This window comes from Panthera tigris, chromosome C1 (assembly GCF_018350195.1).
Source record: "Panthera tigris isolate Pti1 chromosome C1, P.tigris_Pti1_mat1.1, whole genome shotgun sequence".
Classification (NCBI taxonomy): Eukaryota; Metazoa; Chordata; class Mammalia; order Carnivora; family Felidae; genus Panthera; species Panthera tigris.
The window spans coordinates 11,498,548-11,520,860 of record NC_056667.1 but is presented as its reverse complement, the minus strand read 5'-3'; the positions used below and the strand labels follow the sequence as shown (position 1 = coordinate 11,520,860).

Sequence of the window (22,313 nt, the reverse complement as noted above, 5' to 3'; positions counted from 1 at the left end):
GGGCCGGAGAGCAGAGCCCCGCCGGACGTGGCCCCGGGCAACAGCTCGCTAGTCTAAGTGGGGGCTTCAGGGCACTGAACGCCGCGCAGGGCTCGGAGGGGAGAGGGGCAGGGGCCCCGGCCAGGCTTACCTTCAGAAGCTGGACCATGTCCACGGGCCTCTGGGAAGTCAAGTGTGGAGAAGAATCTGGCTTGGGGGTGGCCTGGGCTTCAGTGTGCGTCAGGGCCAGTCCCGGAGGGGTGCTGGGGCTTGAGGTCGTGGGGACAAACGACGGCTGCTTTGGGGCAGCCTGAGCTGGGAGAGGGGCCGGGAGGTCAGGCTTCATGGAGACAGACACAGGCGACGGGTAGGAGGTCTGACTTGTTTCTGCCTGTGCCCTCTGGACCTGGGCATGAGGCTCGGCTGGCCTGTTTGTGGGGACGGCTGGGAGACGAGGCTGTTCGACTCCTGTCTGGGTCCCCTTCGCCTCCTGGGAGACCTGAGGCATCTTGCTGCTTGGTGGCTGGCCTGGCTGGCTGAGCTGGGAGGGCTGGCAGGGCTGCGTGGGCTGTGCGGGTTGTGTGGACTGCACAGGCTGGACAGGCTGTGTAGACTGCGCAGGCTGAGTGGGCTGCAAGGGCTCACCTTCAGGAGCCGGGCCCTGGAGTTCGGCGGGAGAGAGGGGGACAGAGTAAAGAGCCTGTTGTGCCCAGCACCCTGCCCCGCACCAACTGGCCACGGGTTTCTGGGCAGGGTCAGCCTCAGGCACCTCCGGTGAGCCAGGCCCATGGTGCCGATCCTCTTGGGCACTCGGGATTGAAGGTTCTGGTGGGAGGTCACCCGCTCGCTCCCCCCTCCTCCCCCCCTGCAGCCAGTAGCCACCTCCTGGTTCCCACAGCTCCTTCCCGTGTCTCCGCCCTCTGCACTGTGACCTGATCCCCTCATCCTGCAACTTAGGGAGCTCCTCTTTAAACTCACGAAAACGGCGACACATTTTGGGGACCTCACTGGCGTCTCAACCGCTACAGGGAGTAAGGCTGATCGGTGGCACTCACCTGAGCGGGAGCCTTGGTCCGAGGAGGTAGACCGATGGAGGCGGCAGCAGGAAACTGCGTGTGTGTGAGCTGCGCGGGGCTGTGGTAGGTGCGGATGTCTCCGTATCTGTACTCCTGAAACAGCTCCCCGCTGGAGTGCACGATCTGCACCCCATGGGTCACCACCACGGGTGGGGTGAGAGGCAGCCCCTGGAGCTGGCTGCTGGGGGTGACCGTGAGGATGCGGGCCTCACCGTGCGGGGCGGGGGCTGGCGCGGCTTTGGCATCTGCGGTCTTGGTGGCGTCTTTCCCGGGCTGCTGAGGGACCTTGCTGGCTGGTGGCACCTTCACTACCCCGTCGGCTGCCCGGGGCTGCTCGCTGACTGCCGTCACGTGCGGATGCACCATGATCCTCACGTCCCGGGGCACGGTGTACGGGTGCAGTCGGTACTCGGACTGCATGACCAGCACCTCTGACTGCACAGGGGCCGCAGCTCGAGCGACAGGGAGGTGATAATGCACTTCTTCCTCTGCAGGGTGTTGGGGGGCCAAGGCCGGCACGCCAGCTGTGGCTGGCTGCGGTGTGCCTGCACGCTGCGGGGCCCGGACCTCTATCTGCTGGGGCTGCAGAGGGGCCCTCGGAGAGTGAAGGGTCTCTGGCCGGATGCTGTAGGTGATGCTGGGCAGCGTGGGAGTGTTCATTCTTACCTCGCCCTGGGACAGGTGGCTGAGGGACACGGTCTGGGTGATGCTGTGCGGGGGCATGATGACAGACTGCTCCGGGTGTATGCTAGAGATGAACTGAGGCACAGGAATGCCCGCAGCCAGCATGACCGTGGCATTAGTGGAGAGCGCGGTGGACGTGGTGCTGCTGGGGTGACACGCTCTCGGGAAGGGGGTCGGAGCGGGCCCGCTGGGGCGAGGAGAATGCGCATCTGGCTTCGTGGCTGCCAAATGGGAGACCGTTCGATCTGTCGGGGTACTGGGCCCCGAGGCGACGTGGTTCACTTCTGTAGGCAGTTTGCTGGGCAGAGCAGGAGGGTGGTGGGGAGTGAGCGCAGACCCCAGGTTAGCCGGCTGAAGGACCTTGGTCTCTATTTTGAGGGTGACGGGGTCAGCAAGCTTTTTATTAGTGGTGACTATGCTTGGGGTGAGGACCAGCTGGTTGTGAACCAGCACTGGGGGTGTGTTTATGCCCTGGGTGAGAACCTTCACTGTGCCACCCTGGGTGACAGGGGTGGACACAGAGAGGTGAATGGGCTCGGGCTTCTCCAGGGATGGACGGTCAGCCTTAACAGATGAAATCACAGGAGACGCGTTGTATGTCTGGGCAGTCAGTACCAGAGTAGAATGGGTGGCCACATTTGCATAGCCTGAAGGAGCCTGGGGGCCTTTGGGCGAAGGCTGCGCTGGTGCGACAGCATCCGGTTTGACCTGGGACTTGGACACCGACTGCTGAAATTCGATGTCCATTGCACTGGCGGGGGGGATCTGGCTAATCTTGGCGCTGATCCGCTGCGGGCCTTCGGTCTTCTGCCCCGAATAGCTCAGGAGCACGACCCCTTCGGACGTGTTCACACGCAGGCCGGCACCAGAGCCCGTGTCTGCTGGACGGTCGTCAATCACCGACATGGACCCCGGGTGGAACCGACTGTTTTCATTAGTGCTCGGTCTGGGTTTGCACTTTGCTGACGGTGTAATCACTGCACCTGCCACAGTCACCGCACCTGTTGTGGCAGTCACACTGCCAGAGGCAGCGGTTACTGCACCTGCTGTGACTGTCACCGCGCCTGCATTCATGGCGCCCGCAGCGGCGTTCACCGCGCCCACGGTGGCGTTCACCGCACCCGCAGCGGCGTTCACCGCGCCCACGGTGGCATTCACCGGGGTGGTGAGAACGTTCACTGGCCCCGTCAGAACGTTCACGGGCCCCTTTAGGACGTTCACGGGGCCGGCAGGAGTGTTCACCAAACCTTTCAGCGTGGTCACCGGGCCCTTCACAGAGCTTTTGAGGGCATTCACCGGGCCGGTAAGGGCATTCACTGGGACCAAGGACACATTCACCAGGCCCGTCAGAGCGCTCACCAGGCCAGTCAGGGTTTGAGGAGCTGGTTTTGCCAGAGTGATCTTTTGCGAGTTCTCCAAATCAATGCTCACGGGCATCCGACTAATAACAGAAGTAATTTTGGGAGCAATGACCGGAGCCACCTTTTCCTTTTCAGTGGCTACTGGAGCCTCTGGGGCCTGTGTGTCAGAGGTGTTGGTTACTGGAGCCGCTGGTTTTTCTTCTAAAAGAGGTTTTTTAGACTCAACTGGAGGAGGGGGCGGTGCCTCATGCAGGCAAGGGGCGGCACTGACGGGCTCTGCAATGGCAGTCGTGACACTCGTGGAAGTGACGCCAGTGGCGGAGACGTATTTGGGGTCCATGAGGATCTTCCTCAGCGTACTGGAGCTGGTGTCGATGTCAGAAGCTTTCGTGTCTGGGGGAAGAGCTGGAGATGGGGTGGACTGAGCCCGAGGCTCCTCCTGCCTCGTGATCCACTCTGTGACCTTCGTAGAGGAGCTCTGGTGTGGGACCCCCCCAGAGGCGACAGGAGGTGGGAGCTTTGCTGCAGTTACAGAAGGAATTGGGGGGGTGGGTGTGCTGGAGTCACTGGGTGGGGTCACTGGGTCACTGTCGATGATGGAATGCACCTTGAATCTGGCTTGAGGCTCGTCCTCCACTGGTGCTGGCTGGGAGGGCGGGGGAAGGTCTGGGAGTGCAGATGCTCTGGTCGGTGTCTTTTCTTCCACGCTGCTGTCTTGGGACAAGTTCTCCAGGGATGGGGTCTTGCTTGGGTCAGAAGAACAGGACTCAGGCGGAGCGGACTGGGGCTTTTCTCTCTGCTTCTCTTCCTGTGGCGCTTCTGGGGGTGGCGCCACCCTCCCCTCATTTGTAGCAGGACTCTTGCTTTGACCTTGGTCAGGTTCAGAGACGGGAGTCTCTGTACTGACCCCCGTTTTCTTATTTGTATTCCGTTTGCGGCGTGATCGAGTTGTCTTCTGGCGCCCTTTCTCTTTCCGAGCAAGAGGGACTTCTGCTTCTTTTGATCCTTTGGCTTCTGGCACTGGCTGGGAGGGTTCGCTGCTGTTCCCTCCAGCTTCCTTGGTATCTGCTGGGCCTGCTGAGGGGTCAGGGGCACTGACTGGTGGCCCAGAAGACTCTGCGGCAGCCTCGGTCTCCAAGATGCCGGACACAGCCTCATGGGTCTCAGGCTCCATTCCCTCCCCAGGGGGCCGCAGCACTTGAGGACGGGGCTGTAGATCTGCCTGTGGTTCTGCAGGGTAAGGGGCGGCTGCTGGGAAGTTTTCTGGCTCCCCAGAAATGTCATTGATGATGGAGCCAATGGCCGCAGCCAGTTCTGTTTCACTTGCTTGGTGTGCGGGCTTGTCCCCATCCTCTGTGGAGAGGCCCTCTGGTGCATCTGTGGCCGCCGCCTTGAAGGCCGCGGAGGTGGTCTCAGTGAGCTTCGCGATGTTCTCCACGGCCTGCTCCAGCTCCATCTGCCTGGCTAACTGATTTGGTTCTGGGGACGGCGTAGTGGCAGACACATCTTCCTTCTCCTCCGGTTCCTTCTCCAGACGGGCCGGATCGCTGTTCAACTGGGAAGATAAACTCCCCTCCTTCTGGGGACTCTCGCTCTTCTCAGGGGGACCCGCCACTACCTCAGCTTCCTTTTCCGCTGCCGGCCCCGCAGGGCCCGCGGCCACGCTGGGACTCGCACTGGTATCCGCAGTTTTCAGATTTGCAGATTTGTCCGCTGCTGACCTAGAGTTTCGCGATCTCCCTCTCTTTGACTTGGAGTTTTTTTCAGGGGCTGCTTTTTTCTCTACCACTTCAACTGCAGGGGCTTCCGGTACATTTTTGTCTGTGCCAATTTCTTTTTTGTCACGTTTCTGTTCACTTCCTGCTTCTTCTTTATCAGCCTTGGACTTTGTATTATTTTCTTTCACACTGACCTGGGGACTCACCTCAGTGGCCGCCTCCAGACGTTCAGCATCAACTTTTGGCTCGTTTTTGCCCCTTTTCCCTTGTGGGCCACCAGCAGCTCCTGATTTTTGGGCTCGTGGGGACCTCCATCCCTCCGCTGGTTTGAGCGTCTCAACTGGTTCTTTGGCCTCGGTCTCCTCATCTTCTTCAGCTCGACGGCGTGTTTTCGGAGGCCTTCCCCTCCGTGGGGTCGTGGGAACCGCCGCGGCCTCCTGCAGCTCTCGCTCCAGTCTCTTCCTGGTCACTCGTGGCTGCTCAGTGGGCTCCTTGACGGGAGAGCGGCTCTCGTGGTCTCCCATGGTTGCATAGACACTCCTCACGTTCCGGCGCCTCGTTCGGCTGAGGGGCAAGCTTGGTTCTGGGTGTTCTGGGTCTGCCGTGGCATTTTTAGAGGCGGTCCTTGTAATCTTCTCTGCCTCCATCTTCAATTCTAAAAGCTTCTGTGCTTCTCCCCGCGGAGAATTGGACCGCTTGAGTTTCTCCCGGTCTATCCGCTCGCTCTTCCGGGTGACAGGCTTCTCCACAGTACTTGCTGCGGTGGCCTGAACAGGGGTCTTGGAACGCTTACTTTTGTTTGGCTTTTTATCTTTCGTGGCAACCGGAGGATCGACCTCAATGTCTTCAGCAGCTTGAGGCTGAACCTCAGGGACAACTTCAGCTTTTGGATTTGCACTGGGCTCAACATTAGCGGCTGAGTTTGGCTTTTCCACTTTGGGCTCATCAGCGTCCTCAGGCTTCTGAGTCGGTTTTGAAAGCGGTTGGGCACTGTCGGGTTCTGGATCTACAGTGACCTCAACCTGAGAAAATGAGGCCCCAGGAGTTGGAGGCTTGGTGTCCAGATAAGGCAGCTGGTCAACTGATGAACTTTCTTCAACAACTGATGGAGTCCTGGCAGCATCTTTATTGGCGTCCGCTCCTGGGGGCAGGTCGCCTTGCTCGGTTTGCTGCACGGCAGCGGGAGCCTGCTCAGACACAGGCTTTGCTTCTTCTGAGGCAGAGGCTGGCTCCCTGGGCTTCTCTTCTGTCACCAAAGGCACCTCCCCTGCTTTTTCACCTGCTGTCGCCTTTTCCGGTGATGACGATGCTGACTCTGGAGTTACAGCTGTGACGGCAGGAGGCCCAATGGGAAGGGGGGTCTTCGGTTCCACCTCTTTACTCTCAGAGGCAGACTCTGGGGTCTCAGGATGATCCTCTGTATCTTCCTGTTTTTCAGCCTCTTTGGGTTTTTGGTCTTTTTCCTTTTCTTTCTGTTGCATTCGCGTGAGTTCCATAAATCTGCTATGGAAAAGAACTACTGGCTCTTGAATCACGTCAGCCGTGCTGTTTGCTCCATCAGACGTCTGCCTCCCATACAACCTGCCAGCAACGAAGTCTGATTCCTCGTCTTTTCTCTCCAGATGCTGCAATCGCTTGGAATCTTGTTCAAAGATTGAGCTGTGTAAAAAACGAGAAGCAAATAATTCTTGTCTTTCCTGTTCTTCTTCTTTATGGTCATCTTTTTTATCATCCATTTTTCCTTCGGAATCAGTCCGAATTTTCTTCTTTTTCATGTACCAGGATGGGATAGGTCTTGGAGCAGAGTCAACCTTCTCTTTATCTTTGTTGTTTCGAAAATTGGCAAAACGGGAGTCCCAATCAAGAAAAGACCAGTTTTCTTCTCGAGATGAAGAGAGGGACTTAGCTCTTTCAAGCAAAGCCTTCGTGTCTGGTGTGATTGTCTTATCCAGTGCAAAAGAGTAAAATTTGTTCCTTTCTAAAGAACTGGAGAGTCTTTCCTCTCGCTCACGTAGCTTGTCTTCTCTGTCCCTCAATAAAAAAGACAACCGAGAACTTTCATATAGTGCAGAGGCTCTGGGTGAGTGGGATTTGTGTTCACCGTCTTCATCAGAATCAGAAGGCACCTCCCCAGGTTCCAAGTCACGTACAGACCTCTTTCGAAGGCTGTCTCTCTTAATTATGCTGTTTGGGAAACTCACATCAAATCTGCTGGCATCTTGTTTCATTTGAGAATCCCACCGGTTTAGTTCATCTTCAGAATTCAAGACCGAGAGCTTTATTTTGGCCATGTCTGCCATCTGTTCTCTCCTGCTAGAATCATAAGGATTAAATTTTAAAGACTCTTCTCTGACCGTGATGTTAGAATAGGGGAGACCTTTTTCATCTACTTTAGGAGACCCTCTTACTGACATGAGCCTAGGGGAGCCTATAGGGTCGTCGTCTTCGTGGAAAGAGCCATGTCGGATGCTGGGAGAACCGCCAGCCCTTTCAGAATCTTCACTGATCTGGCGTGAACTTCGGTAATTCCTCTCTCTCTTGGTGCAGACATCAAAATCCACGTGGTCCATCCTTTTCTTTTTGCTAGGAGGAGAGTCGTCAGTGACATCTTGGGGGGGTTTGCCTACCTCGTGAACCAAACTACGTCTTTCATATTCATCTACATCTTTTTTAGGACTGCCAAACTTCTCAGACTTGGCTATTTCCATCTCCATCTGCTGTTTTCTCCGACTCTGCTCCATTTGTTTTCGGTAACTCTGCGTGTGATCAATATCAATGCCAATTTTTTCTTCAGTATTTACTGAATGTGGTTTCTCTTGGCTTGGTTTACATTCAAGTGTTTCATCACGAAGACTGCAATAGTTTTTCCTAATATCTTCTCTCTCTGGTCCCTGATCATCTAATAATTGCAACTGTTTGAGTTGTGGTTTTGAGGGAATAGGTTTTTTTGACTGGATTTCTTGATTTTCCACAGAGTCACATACTGGTTCTCCCAGCCTTGCTTGTAGGTCTGAGTTGGGCCTTGAGCCAGCCCCAACAGAAACGCTGGCAAGCTCCTGACACTCTTTGGGGCTGGGAGCAGCATTAAGTCTGTCTAGTTTTATTTTCTTAGATTCTCGTTTAAGAATTTCTTTCCTCACAGGCTTTCTTTCTGACTCTCCTTCCCTCAGCAGAAGGATGTCTCTAGAGGATAGGTCAGGCTGCTTTTTTAAAAGTACCCGAGCTTCCTCCATCTCTGGACTACTTTTCTTGACTTCTGACTTTTGCTTTTCTACTTTCAAATTGGAATCTGCAAAGCGCCGCTTCCTTGCTTCCAGCTTCTCCAAATCTGCAGCGCTGACCCCATCAGCAGTCTGCTCTGGTTTTAGGTGCTTCCTGGATTTAAGCCTGCCTTCCTTATCTACCACTTCTATGTGGCTTGACAGGCCCTTTTCCTTTGGCACTTTCATTCGAACCGGTTCCAGTTTAGACAAGTCAGACTTTGCGGGCTCTGTCTGACAGACCTGAAGTTTCTGATCTAGGGCAGAAGACTTGGCAGTGTCATTATCAAGCTTGGCTTTCAGCTTTTCCAAGGGAGTATGGTCAATAACTTTCCCCTCTTTTTCTTTCACGCGGGTCAAGACTACACAGGGCATGAGCTCGAGGCGGTTTTTTGCTATCCCTTCTTTGTCAGCTTTTTCTCTGCTCAGTTTATTAGAACTCCTTGATTTTTCGGGGCTCTGTTCCCTCTCATTTTCTTGGTCTGTCTCTGAAGACTGAGAACTAGGAGAATGAACTTTTCCTTTTCGTTTCTGCTTTTCAGTTTTGTCCTTTTCCACTTTCTCCTTCCTTATTAAGCGTCTCTCTCTTTCTACTCTCTCAGGATCAAAAGTCCTTTCTTTATCTGTCTTTTCATTTTTTGTATAGCGTTCCAAACGAGATTTGTCCAGTTTTTCATATCTTGGAGGAGAAAGTGAGCTACAGCTTCCACTCCGGTCTGAGGACCTGCTGTAAATCCTCCTCTCTGAGTCACTCGGCAGCCGCTCGGACTGTGAGGGAGAGGTGCCAGGGCTCTGGGGGCGCCGCAGGTGCACCGGGCTCTGACTGCGCTCACTTGGCCGCCTCTCGTGGTCTCTGTCTCGGTCAGACTCAAATCTTTCGCGTTCTCTTTCTCGTTCCCTTTGCCTGTAACTGTATTCCCGAATATCCTGTTCGTAAGGATCATTTCTGTAATCCCTGTATTCCCGAGGATCGTCATAGTATCGCGATTCATAGTAGTCTCCTTGGTAAGTTTCCCATTCTGAATAAAATTCTCTCCCTCGAGCTGGATAGTCCCGTCTGGAGTCCTCAGGATATGTACCCGGAGTACGAACATTCTCATAATACGTACGATCTTGGCTATAGTCATAAGATCCCCTTCGTTCCTCTCTATCAAATTCAAAAAAGAATATATTAGTTCTTTTGTGTCCTTGTCATTTACACATTTAATCACACATATGAGATTAAAAGGCCTATTCTAAAAATCTTTGCCATTATTTAATCATTAGACTTGGATGGTCCAATATGGTACATAGCCACAATTTACATGTGGCTATCAGTAACTTAAAATTTGAGATGTGACTATAAAATACACATTGGACTTGGTACATTTATCTTTTAAAAAAGTCACCTTTTTTTCCCACATTTTTATGTCTACCAGAAAATTTAAAACTGGTTCAGTCGATTAAAAATGCAACTTGATTTTAGTTCAGGTCATGATCTCATGGTTTGTGGGATCAAGCCCCACATGGGGTCCACGCTGACAGTGTACAGCCTATTTGGGATTCTCTCTCTCTCTCCCTCTCTGCCCCTCACATGTGTGCATGCTCTCTCTCAAATGAAATAAATAAGCTTAAAAAAAAAAATTGAAAACCACAGTTTAGTCTACATGTTTCTACTGGATGACACTTCAGTCCCCCCCCCCTTTTTTTGGTAGGAGGTGGTATGACATAATGATCACTAGTATATTACACAGTATCACATCCCCACACTTCTGAGTCTTTCATAATTACTTTTCTGCCAAAAATATTCTTACCACAATCTGGGAAAAAAACGTACTACTGGTAAAAACAGTTTAATTAAAATATTGATTAAATATTTAAAAATATTTTAATTGAAATCCTCCCACCTATGTGACCCATAGGATACTGATAACACATCTATCTCAATTCACAATTTAAAAAAGCATGCTGGGGGCCAGTCTCCCTAGGCTGTCTCCTCACTTGTAAAATGATGGTAACCTTTCCTCAGAAGGTTCTTAAGATTAAATAAGATAACATTTGTAAGAACTTTCCTAACATAATGTGAAGACCTTCCGTCATATTGTTACTTTTCCCCAACCCATGAACTGATTACAAGCTTGTGAAAGGATTCCTCAATTGTAAAGGAATTCACCATGGTTTTCTCTTACAGTGACCTATAGGGGGCATTTAAGATTAAATTTACACACAAGAACATGTATGATAGATAAAATGAAATTCACCCATAACAGAGACTAATTCTTTCACTCTTGTTCCCTCTCCATTTTTGTTCTCTCAAGCAGGTCATGCATTCTACAAAGTACTGCCATTAGTGGCTCACTGAAACAAAAATCTAGAACTTAAGCCCCTAATGGCATGAGCTTTTTTTGTCTCCTTGGCTACAATTTTTTCTAGCTCTTGTAACAGTGCTTGACTCATAGGAAGGACTGAAATATCTATTGAAAGAATGAACCTTAGAAAAATATGTCAGTGGGGTTCCTGGGTGGCTCAGTTGGTTAAGCGTCTCTTTCAGGTCACGATCTCGCAGTTTGTGAGTTCAAGCCCCGTGTTGGGCGCTATGCTAACAGTATGGGGGCTGCTTGGAATTCTCTCTTTCTGCCTCTCCCCTGTTCACACATACGTGTGTACATGCTTTCTCAAAAAAAAAAAAAAAAAAAAGGGAAGGGAGGAGAGGAGAGGAAAATATGTCAAAGCTACTACTGGGTGTTGTTCCAATACACTCTCCACAGCAAATGAAGTATCTAAAGACTTAATATCCAAACACTAGAAGCATCACACATTATTATATATATTTGTATGGCATTTCTCAGTCCAAAAAGAGTATTTTTTTTTACATTATTTAGGTTATTTTTTTTAATGTTTATTTATTTTTGAGAGAGAGACCAGAGCGTGAGTGGGGGAGGGGCAGAGAGAGATGGGAGACACAGAATCCGAAGCAGGATCCAGGCTTCAAGCTGTCAGCACAGAGTCCAACATGGGGCTTGAACTCACAAACCGCGAGATGGTGACCCGAGCCAAAGTCGGACTCAACCAACTGAAGCACCTAGGCACCCCTATGTTATTTAATTGGTTTTGAGATGGTCTTTCTTAGAGTTCCACAGGAATCAGAGTCTTTAACTAAATAATGGCCAGCCATCTTGCAAATGTTACTAGGCATGGAACTTGGCTAATTCATTGCCACCATAAATTCCAAGGAAACGCCATTTTCATAAACATACTGTATGCTTTCTTTTTAAAAGAAATGTTTATATGAGAGAGAGAGAGAGAGAGAGAGAGAGAGAGAGAGAGAGAGGCGCGCGCGCGCGCGCAGGCACACACACACGAGTGGGGGAGGGGCAGAGAGAGAATCCCAAGCCGTTCCATGCTGTCAGCGCACAGAGCCCAACACAAGGCTTGATCTCATGAATCATGAGATCATGACCTAAGCTGAAATCAAGAGTCAGACGCTTAACCACCTGCACCACCCAGGCACCCCACGTTCATGCTAATATAAAATGATTAAGACACCTAGAATGGCCACTAGTTCACTGCCCACATTAACAGTAGGCTTGAGAGATGTTTTAATCAGACTACAACTATACCCAAAAATATGAAAATATTTACAGAAGTTGAAGCTATATGTGTAAATGTTAGTGCTGGAGCACTGTTCAGTTTAATAAATACTGATTTTGCACATATTTTGCTGGGCCTTATGACTACCAAAAGAAATGAGTGTTCCTGTCCTCAAAGAACTCAAGTAAGAGACAGTACAACTCAACACTGAACCTTGGACAAAAGGGTGTTCAGGAACCTGGAAAAGCCAGGTTTTGAGAACTCTGTTCACATGACTGCACAATATCCCAATTCCCCTAAGTAGGTGGGAAATTCATCTAAAGCATAATAGGCTCTTGTAAATTTATCTTGAGAATCATTTTGGTAAAGTATAAAGCTCCATGCACCAGCAGGAAGGAGCACTGGGTTTATCTCCAGACTAATGTCTTAGCCTGTGACCTTATCAGCAAGGCGATCTGATCTTCAGTTCCACTAAAAGTAACACAAGATAAGAAGGAATAAATGAAATGCTACTTTTAAACTGCAGAACCCTATGCAAATCGGTCACTGTTTGCATTCCTGAGGGAAACTACCATTAGAGGTAAACCATTTTTTCATTCATTCATTTATTACGCATTCAGTGGGATGACTTCCTTCCACTCTATATGAAGGGCAGATATCCTCAAGTTCTACTGCAAAGAGTGCATTCCATAAGCACTGCCATCTAAAAAAAATGGGGCAAAACTGGGTCACACCCTTCTGCTTCCTACTTTAGGAGATAAACTCCATTCAAAAGGGATAAATAACCACGGGTAAAAACCAAAGAACAAAGCCAGAGCCAGAATGTCAGTAAAATGAGTGAATTTAAGAGTGGTAATATACAAAAATTAACACCCACACAGCATTATCCAACCCTCACAAGACACTATTCTTTGAAAAATATTTAACGTATGCATAGAGGATTTTAATGGATGTTTTGTCTTAGGTGCCACCAGACCACCAACACACTTCGTATTGGCATATGGGTAACAATTCCTGTAAGTACTAAAAATGTTAAAAATGACTTTGAACTGCTACTTGGGGAGCCAGGGTGGAGACCTTTTTTCTCTCTCCACAGACACATATATTCTCATGCATATGCACATGTATGCTCTCACGCACGTGTGCGTTCTCTCTCTCTCTCTCTCTCTCTCTCTCTCTCTCTCTCTCTCACACACACACACACACACACACACACACACACACACACACACACACACACACGACACAGAAAAACCTTACATCGAAACCGACATTCTGGCTAGAGGGCTGTGGACTCCAGTCTACTAGTGAAAAACCATCAAATCTTTATATAAGTTCAGGCTTTTGGGAATTTGGCTGCGGGGTACATTTTTCATTAAAGCAAAACAAAACCTCCTCACGGCTGCCTGGCTGGCTTGGTTGGTAGAGCATGCGACACTTGATCTGGAGGTTGTAAGTCTGAGCTCACATTTTGGGTATAGAGATTCCTTAAAAATAAAATCTTTACAAAAAATAAAAATAAAAAACTTTCCCGGCATTCAATGAACGTTGTTCAATATTCCACAAGTAAAGGACTCAAAAACTATATACCTTCTTCTGTAACTTAAAAACAAAGTGGCAAAAACATGCAGTAAAAAGGGAATCAATGTATTCAACAGGTTTCTGGCAGCACAATCAGGATCTGACTCATACTTGTAGAACCCCTTTTATACTTGAACTAGAGTGTCTAAAGGCATTTTTCACACGCAGCCTTTTGTTTAATGCGTATGTACAGGGGTGGAGATCCAGTGGTAACATTCCAGGACACTTAATCACAGAGACATGTTTGGACAAACAGCCTGACCACGTGGATAATAGTTTCCATTTTCTTTTTAGTTTTTTGAGAGAGCACACATGCGCAAGGAAGGGGCAAAGGGGGAAAGAGAAGATCCCAAGCAGGCTCCACTGATCAGCACAGTGCCCAACATGGGGCTTGATCCCACGACCTCAATTATGACCTGAGCCAAAATCAAGAGTCAGACACTCACTCAACTGACTGAGCACCGCCCCCACCCCTCCCGCAACACACCCTGATAGTTTCCATTTTCAAATATGATCAGCTATTGAAGCACTTGGTGACACTATGTTAGGATGTTTTTAACATATCCAGTCTAAAAAAGAATCAATCATCAGTTTGGGGGCAGTTGTACGCTAACAGAGATAGCCTGGTTCAAACTGTGAGGACTTAAAATGATTCTGAACTGCAATGTTTCCTACAAATAGCAGAAAAAATATCAAATACTGTACTACAGTACCATGACTGAAAAAAATCAACAACAGGAAATAAGGTTTACTTTTTATGTTGCTAAAGTTACCAATTTATATATGCTTTGGCTGATTCACAAATTATTATTTAAAAGATTTGAATTCAAAACAAAGTTCTTGGTAATCTTTAAAAAAATTTTTTTAATTGTATGGGCACATGCATGGTGATAATCTGGATGCTGTCATTACTAAATAAATATACAGGGCACTTAATAGTTTGTAACGCCCTTTAACATGTTATCATATTTAATTTAAAACTGTAAGGCAGGATATTTGTACATAAAGTTATAATTTAGCAAAATAGTAACTCTTTCAAATTATAGGGCTTTCAGTGAGAAATGTATTTAGGTTACCTAAATCCCCTGAGCCACATGAAAACTGAATTCATAAAAATAAACCTGTGTTTCTGTATGGGTGAATAAAAAAGGAAAGGAGTTTTTGGGGGATGAATTTAGAAATAAGGAGTGAAAAATAAAATTTAATTCTATATAAATTTTATGTATTTGAAATTTTAAAATTCAAGTTATGCTGATAGGTTTAAAATACATACCTTATTGCTTGGGGGAAAAAAAATACATACCTTCTTTCTGCTAACATTTCATAAAAGTCTCTGATATCTTGACCAGACTTTTCCATACAGTGATAAAATGCCAGCTGGCTTTCCCGATTTGCAAAATCCACCTTAAAAACAAAGAATAGCAGGTGTTTGATTCAAGTTTCAGATTTTTAAAGTGGAAAGTGTTATCAGATTTGAAAATCCTTCCCAACACAACCCTCTAGATAAACTTCAAGTAAGAGCAATCTATCTCAACTAAGTTAAACAGTCCTAACTGGAAATGTATTTTGTTAACTCAAAATCTCTTTCAAATTCAATACAAATCTTGACAACGAGGTATACTTTATTATTTTTTAATGTAAACTCTATGCCCACTGTAAGGCTTGAACTCATGACCCTGAAATTAAGAGTCCTATGTTCTACCACCTGATCCAGCCAGGTGCCCCAGTAAAGAAGTATAATTAAAAGTTCTAGAACCCAGGGGCACCTAGGTGGCTCAGATGGTTAAGCATCAGACTCCTGATTTCAGTTCAGGTCATGATCTCACTGTTTGTGGGTTCGAGCCCCACACTGGGCTCTGATGCTGACAGTGCCTGCTTGGGATTCTCTCTTTCTCTCCCTCTCTCTCTCCCTCTTTACCCCTTCCTCACTCACACATTCTCTCTCTTCCTCTCTCAAAAATTAAATTGAAAAAAAAATTTTTTTTTAAGTTCCAGAGTCCAATACTGAAGGAGTGGAAAAGGCAAAATGGAAAACTGAAACGATACCTATCAGGATTCTAGGTTGCCAAGTAATCAGATCAATGAAATCCAGCAATCTATATGTATATTTGCTGGAATCAGTCAGAAAATATAAAACATTTAAACTTCACTCACAGCTGGGCCTCAGAGTCATTATTAAAAGACTATGATACCTGCTATCTATTAATATCTTATTTCAATCTAACCACCATAGGTATTAAGTACATACATTTCTTCAAGTTCTCCTGAACCAAAGTTTTTTAAACAAAAACACCAGACAAAAGATTGTATATTCAGTGGTTACCCACTCTCTAGAAGAGGAGGAAAGAGGAAGAGAGGATCATTCTGGAAACTGGAATGACTGACACTTCAAGTTCCTGGGATGCATACACCCACAGGTGAATGCGGGCCAGCCTGCTCCAAGAGTCTACATGTAAGCATTGGGTACGTGGGATGTGGAGAGGCACATTTCCTTGAATGACACAATTTTTAGGGAAGGTTCTGTGGCTAATGACCCTGTGCCCTCAAGCAGCCAAATGTCAAAATAGTAACGTTCCCCTTAAGAACGGGACATACAGCACACTCGCTGTAAACCACGTCCCTTGCTGGCCGCCCACAAAATGACAGTTATTAAGAGGGTGGGGTCTCAATGCGATTTTGTTTTACTTCTGTTTAGTCATTCTGCACACCTTAATTTTATTCCCACCGATTTTCCTCCCCTTGGTCTCTTTTACAGCTGCTTGCGCATATTCAATTTCATTGTAGAGGACCAGGGCCATGCCTTTTAAGCGGTCAAACACCACCTGTAAAAAACAAAACAAAAACCAAATAAGAGCCTCATCCACTAGACTCATTGTCAGTTCCAAGAAAATCTTAGGTCACAAGGACACTGCCAAAAAAAAAAAAAAAAAAAAAAAAAAAAAAAAAAAAAAATTTTTCTCTAATTCTAGAAAAAATGTCAGGGCTTTTCCCAGTGAAGATAATAAAATGTGTAGGGACTGTTTACAATTGCGGATGCTGTGCCTTGAGGTACATTATGCCTTTATTTTGTCTTTCTGCATCTTTATTTTCCATGTTGACTAAGTTCTGTACTGTGTACTTAAGTAGGCATTCTTGTAGTTTGGGCTCAAAAAAAAAAAAAAAAAAAAAAAAAAAAAAAAAAAAAAAAAAAAAAAAAATCAACACCCCTGAAAGAGAAAAAAATGTAGAACACTGAATCAACAATAAATTTCAGTGAATTTTGGTTAATAACAAGCATTATTAACTTTAAGCTACTGGATTTTTACATTTATACTAGCAGTCTTTATGATGTGTATTTGTCCAAACAACAAAAGCTACATTTAAAGAAATGCTGAAATTATACACCACACCCACCACAGTGTAACTCTGCTCTCAAGAAGGGAGTTCAAAGCTCTACTTTCACATAATGGAATGGGGCCCACAGACCCTTTTCCTGTTGCTTGTAGGTATGTTACCTTACAAACTTTGACTAGATGAACACTGTATGATCATCCCTTTAAAGTCATCTTCTTTTTTAAAAAATAAAGTCTAATGACATATTTGTGTGATTGTAAATAATTAGATAATTAGACTAATTTTCATGTGAGATAAAATAATAAAAACCTCTAAAAAACCTTCTATTTAACAGTATCATGCAAATTAGTTTCAAAATTAATCATCATGGCTAGTTCAAAACAGTTTTTCAAAATACTTCCTCACATCATAAGCTAATAGATGCAAAAGCCCTTCTACAACAAATTACTAGTAATTTTTAAAGAAAAGAAAACGTCAACATTAAGAACTGGGGCTGACAGGACAGAATTCCAAGAATAGGGAGTCAGAAGTAACCTGACACCAACACCAAAACCTCCCACCTACCTTTACCACAGGCCCATATCGGCAGAAATGGCGTGTTAAATACTGATCCGACACATTTGAAGAAAGCCCGTCTAACCACACGCAGTTTGTAGGCATGCTCTTTCCAAAACCCAGCTGAATAGGAGAGGTGAAATTTCTATTAGTAAAGTCACCAATTATTCAACTACAGAATTCTGAAAAAATCTGTCTTCTGTAGGAATCTTATCAACCATCATCCCAAGGGAGAAACATCTGGTTAAAATCAAAAGAAATGTACACAAGCGTGATCCTGCCAGGCTAAGTATTAATTCAGCTTACAGTACAAGAGGATGAGGGTGCACAGAATTATATCACCTTTACTGTTATCTAACTGTACTGCAATTTGAAATAATGAGACAGACAGACACACAAACACTCCAAATCATAACGGTGTAATAACTTATGCAAAGTCCTTTACCTTGAGGCGATTATTTCCAAGGTACTCTCCATCCATCTTCTTAATAGCCTTACAAACGCTGGCAATATCACAGTACTGCAAGAACGCGTACTGAGGAACTCCATTTACTTTCTTAATATCAATATCCTGAAAAAGCCAATTAGTACCAATTAGTGACAGGCCAACAGGAAAATAAATCAGAATAAACTAAGCCCAAACAAGGTGCATATTTCTCAAAACAGTCATATTCCCCCAAATCATTTTCTTAGTTAAAACCATACATTGTAATACAACTGTAAATAGCCTGAAAGACTACACAACACAGCATTTGTAGTCACAACCATGAAATCCTTCCTCTGTGAAATTCTTTGCAGAAGAGAAAGTGCAAACTCAAAATTTAAAATTCACAATACCTGTGTTAAGACAAATTTATGAAGAAAAAGGCTGTGCTTGATTCAGCAGCACATATACTAAAATTGGAACAGTACAGAGATTAATAAAGGCAGCCTATTTAATAAAAACCTAAGAAATACAGTTGACCCTTGAACAACAGGGGGCTGGGGGCAAGGGAGTTAGTTAGGGCACCCACCTCCAAGGCAGTTGAAAATCCACATATAACTTTTGACTCCCACCAAACTTAACCACTCATACCCTACTGCTGACCAGAAGCCTTGCTGATAACATGGTTAATTAACACATATTCTGTAAAAATTATTATACTATATCCTTAAAGTAAGCTGGAAGAAAGAGAATGTTATTAAGAAAATCATAAGAAGAAAAGTCCACATTCAAGCAGATCCATGCAGTTAAAACCCATGCTGTTCGAGGGTAAACTGTAATTCGCTTCTGCAATAATCTAAAAACCTTTATTAGTGGCTGGCTGGCCATTTAAAATAGAATATCTGAGAAGAATAAGAATGAGAAAGAAATCAGGTTTTCAAAAAAGTGATTTAAAATATGCAATCCTAAATTAGAAGACTCATTTAATGTATCAGTGTATCTAACTGAACCAAGCCTGGTGACTGATATATATAGTAATAATCTCTCATATCCAGAATGAATAAATATATAAATACCTGAACTACCTTGTGAAGATGTATCAGAACACCATCCCTTGATTAAAGAAACAGTCTATAAAAGGCAAAGCCCCATCTCTTTTTTTTTTTTTTTTTTTTAAGTTTATTTATTAAGTAATCTCCACACCCAACGTGGGTCTCAAACTCAGGACCCTGAGGTCAAAAGTCATGTGTTCTTTCAACTGAGCCAGCCAGGCGCCCTTAACTCTAATTCTTTAGAAAGACTGAAACCTGTACTCATGCATGACACTCTGGTTCTGCCTACTTCACTACTTAGACAAGGTGGTGTAAAAAAGCTGGCTTACACATGAAAATGGTCCAGAGAAACCAGATACGTGGATTGCAAAACTTACACTTGAACAATAATGACCCATATGGTGATTATCTAAAGTATTCTGTAAATCACAATATTTACGCCTTTTTAAGGGTCATAAGCCAATAATCAAAAGCTGAAACAGAGCAAAATGAATAATGCATTTGAAGAGCAGTTTGAGGAATCCTTAAAAAAAGCAGTAGTTTATACTTAAAATAGTTCTTCTTTTTTTCTTTTAAATAGGCTTCACCCCCAGCGAGAAGCCAAATGCAGGGCTTGAGCTCACAACCCTGAGATCAAGACCTGAGCTGAGATTCAGTGTCGGACGCTCAATGGCATAAGCCACCCAGGCACCCCTATACTCAAAACAGTTCTAAGTAATGGTAAATAGGAGCTGAGTTTCACCAAAATGTAGTACGCAACAATCCAGAATAACTCCATGTAAGAGAAATGGTCTCCAAAGAATATTGGTGGGTAGGCTCACTACAAGGGTTCTTCTAGCTACAGCATAATCTATCAATAAGCAGCAGACCATTTCCCCTAAGTTTGTGTGTCATTAAAATAGTTACCCTCGTGAGCAATTGCAAACATGGAATAATGGTTTTCAAACAGAATAGGACATGGCCACTTATTAAGCATGGATCTTAAACACTATAATCACTCCATGTGTAGCAACCCTGCTGATGAAAATGTATCTATGTACACAAATACAATTTCTTACGCTCCTCCAAAATTCAAAGTAGCAGCCACATTCAAATAAGAGTATATCTGAAAGTTTTATCAACTCATAGACTCACAAATGCTAAGCAGCAAAATAAATAAAACTTTTCTGTCACGAAAAGGCTGGAGCCCAGGTAGGTTAAGTGAACTCATCTAAGTAGGCAGTACGGCTGGAATTAGGGTGTGTGATAAAAGAACTTAAAATAATTGAAATTCAAGAAAGGAAAATGAATGTTTTGCTGTTTCTCTAAATATATAGCTTGTTTTTTCTTACTTTGTACCAACCATTTCTATCTCTTGCTCCTAGTCCCTTTGAGGTTTAGGTCAACTACAAGCACAAATATTTTATTCACTAGATTGTATCATTTAAAAAAAGTAAGAATTTTTACTTCCAACATTAGTGTATAAATAAGGATGGATAGATGGACGGACACATACACACACACACCTGAAAGATTAACAGTAACTGTTCTTAACCCAGAACGTTTTTTTACTCTCTAAAATCCAAATATACACAACAATTTTCTTGCTGTTACTAATACAAAGTCTAGGAAAGACAGAAGTAATTTCCCTATTTTTTTCAAACACAAAACAAAATAGTATATATATCCCAAGGGTATAAAGCTGTAACCAAACTATTTTCACTATAAAGTGACTCAAGTTTTGAGTCACGAGGAACAGAAAAACCCTTCGAATTCCTGGATTTAATAATGACTTGCAAAATATAAAAAGTGATTCTAATTAAAATTTCAAAACAGAACTGAGCTTCCAGCATGACATCCACATTCCAGTAATCCCCAAGGTATTTCTGACATGAATTGTGATAACACAATACTCCTATACTAAGTTGCTGCTTCTTTCTTACAGACTTCTTTTATTTTCCTTCCCACCCACAGGACTAGAAATGGCTTTAAACAGTACTCGATGGACAAAGAAAATAAGAAAAATGGATAGAAAAATACATATATATAAATAAAACAAATACCTATTATATAGTTTCATATACACACATAAAACAGTCCCCCAAGGAGTTTTGCCAGACCATCTTTTAGCAGGAGTTAAAAACACAGGGCAAATGAGAAAAGTATTTGTTACACCATCTAAATATCATCTTTCCAAATATAATCTTGTACTATGCTTTATGTTTTACGACAAAGATCTAAAACTTTTTACTGTAAAAAAACAACATACCACAATTTCTCCGAAGCGCTGGAAGATGTTGCGAAGGTCATGATAAGTAGTGGTTTTTTCAAGGTTGCCAATAAAGAGGGTTCTTGTTGCTTTGGGGTGAAATTCATCTATCCTTTCATCCAAAGGACGAAATTCATTTTCACTTTCCGTTTCTGTTAAGTGTTTTGGGGGCAGAGTAAAAAGAGAAGAGGGTTGTTTGTTTTTTTCTTTTTCTTTTTTAAGTAATCTCTACACCCAATGTAGGGTTCAAACTCACAACACCAAGATCAAAAGTCACATGCCCTACAGACTGAGCCAGCCAGGCACCCCAAAACCGAAGAATGTTTTAATGTATATTTAGATATCACAGGAAAATCTACACTTAAGAATCTCTGAAATATTGGGTGTGAATACTCATACAATCTGAAAAAGGTATATACAGCTTCAGAAATAGCTGCCTTTTGCTTAACTCCAAAGGCTAAAGAAACTTGTCAAAAAAACTTAGGGGTAAGTAACACTTTCTTTCTTTGATCTTCAAAATAGAAAAGTGGACTGAATTTCAGTCCGCTAAGTTCATTTGTTTTAAAAATAATCACTAACACAGAAATAGATTTTAAACCCCAGCAAAAACAGCAATTACTTAAGCCTAATCTTAGGTTCCAAAAATTCTGCAGCAGGCTCTCGATGGGAAGTATAAAACTACAATCTGAAACACACGTAAAACTCAACTGAAAACAGGCCAGCTTCATTACTTAATTTGCTTTTCAGCATTTTATAAAATATTTAGCATTTTGCATCTCTGTTAATTAACAGAGCCCAACCATCTAAATGTAGCGATTTTTAGATACAAGAATAGTAATTGTATGCAAACTGACTGAAGCAGTACTTCTGAAACTGCTGCCACATGGGCCCCAATGACACACACAGGGAGACCACACACCACTCCTAACTAAGGTTTCTATTTCTTATGATTAAAGCCCTGGTTTAGTGTCTAATTCAAGCACAACCTTTCTCTAAAGCTCCATTTTAAACACGGTCCAGCGCAGAATATTCAATGTTTTGTTGATAATAACTTATACACAGCCTATTATGTTCTCTTTTTTTAATGTAAAACAAAGCCACACAAAAAAGTTAACAATTAACTGACTGAAACAAACTGTTTAGAGACAGGCACTAAATATTACTGATGTCACCAACAACACTGATACTGAAAAGATTCAACTTCTGAGCTGCTCAACTTCTGAGCTGCTGAGTGAATTCAGACAGAACACACCTCACTCCCGATTCCAGTCTGACTGCTCTAATGGCAGCTCAGCTTAATCTTACTGGTGTCATCAAAGAATATGTACTTTCAGAGACTCAAGTGGACCCAGAAACTGCCAGGGTTCCTGTACCTGTCTCCATACTGTATTTTGATCATATCTCCCAGGGGAGATCTCATTTCAAGATCAACTAGGTCTTCTTGAAACTAATAGAGGGCACATATTTAGGAA

At 44.6% G+C, this 22,313-nt stretch overlaps 1 protein-coding gene across 3 annotated transcripts in view; it reads right to left on the bottom strand.

Annotated features, from left to right (window-relative positions):
* SPEN (spen family transcriptional repressor) overlaps positions 1 to 22,313 on the bottom strand; it is an 89,811-nt gene that overhangs the window by 2,353 nt on the left and 65,145 nt on the right. For all 3 annotated transcript variants that reach the window (XM_042996506.1, XM_042996508.1, XM_042996507.1), the window contains 7 exons: positions 20,842 to 20,993; positions 17,563 to 17,688; positions 17,127 to 17,240; positions 15,938 to 16,051; positions 14,533 to 14,633; positions 1,035 to 9,225; positions 131 to 640 (listed from right to left, as the gene is read on the bottom strand). In XM_042996506.1, the coding sequence (XP_042852440.1) occupies positions 131 to 640; positions 1,035 to 9,225; positions 14,533 to 14,633; positions 15,938 to 16,051; positions 17,127 to 17,240; positions 17,563 to 17,688; positions 20,842 to 20,993 (9,308 nt within the window). The remainder of the gene's footprint in view (positions 1 to 130; positions 641 to 1,034; positions 9,226 to 14,532; positions 14,634 to 15,937; positions 16,052 to 17,126; positions 17,241 to 17,562; positions 17,689 to 20,841; positions 20,994 to 22,313) is intronic.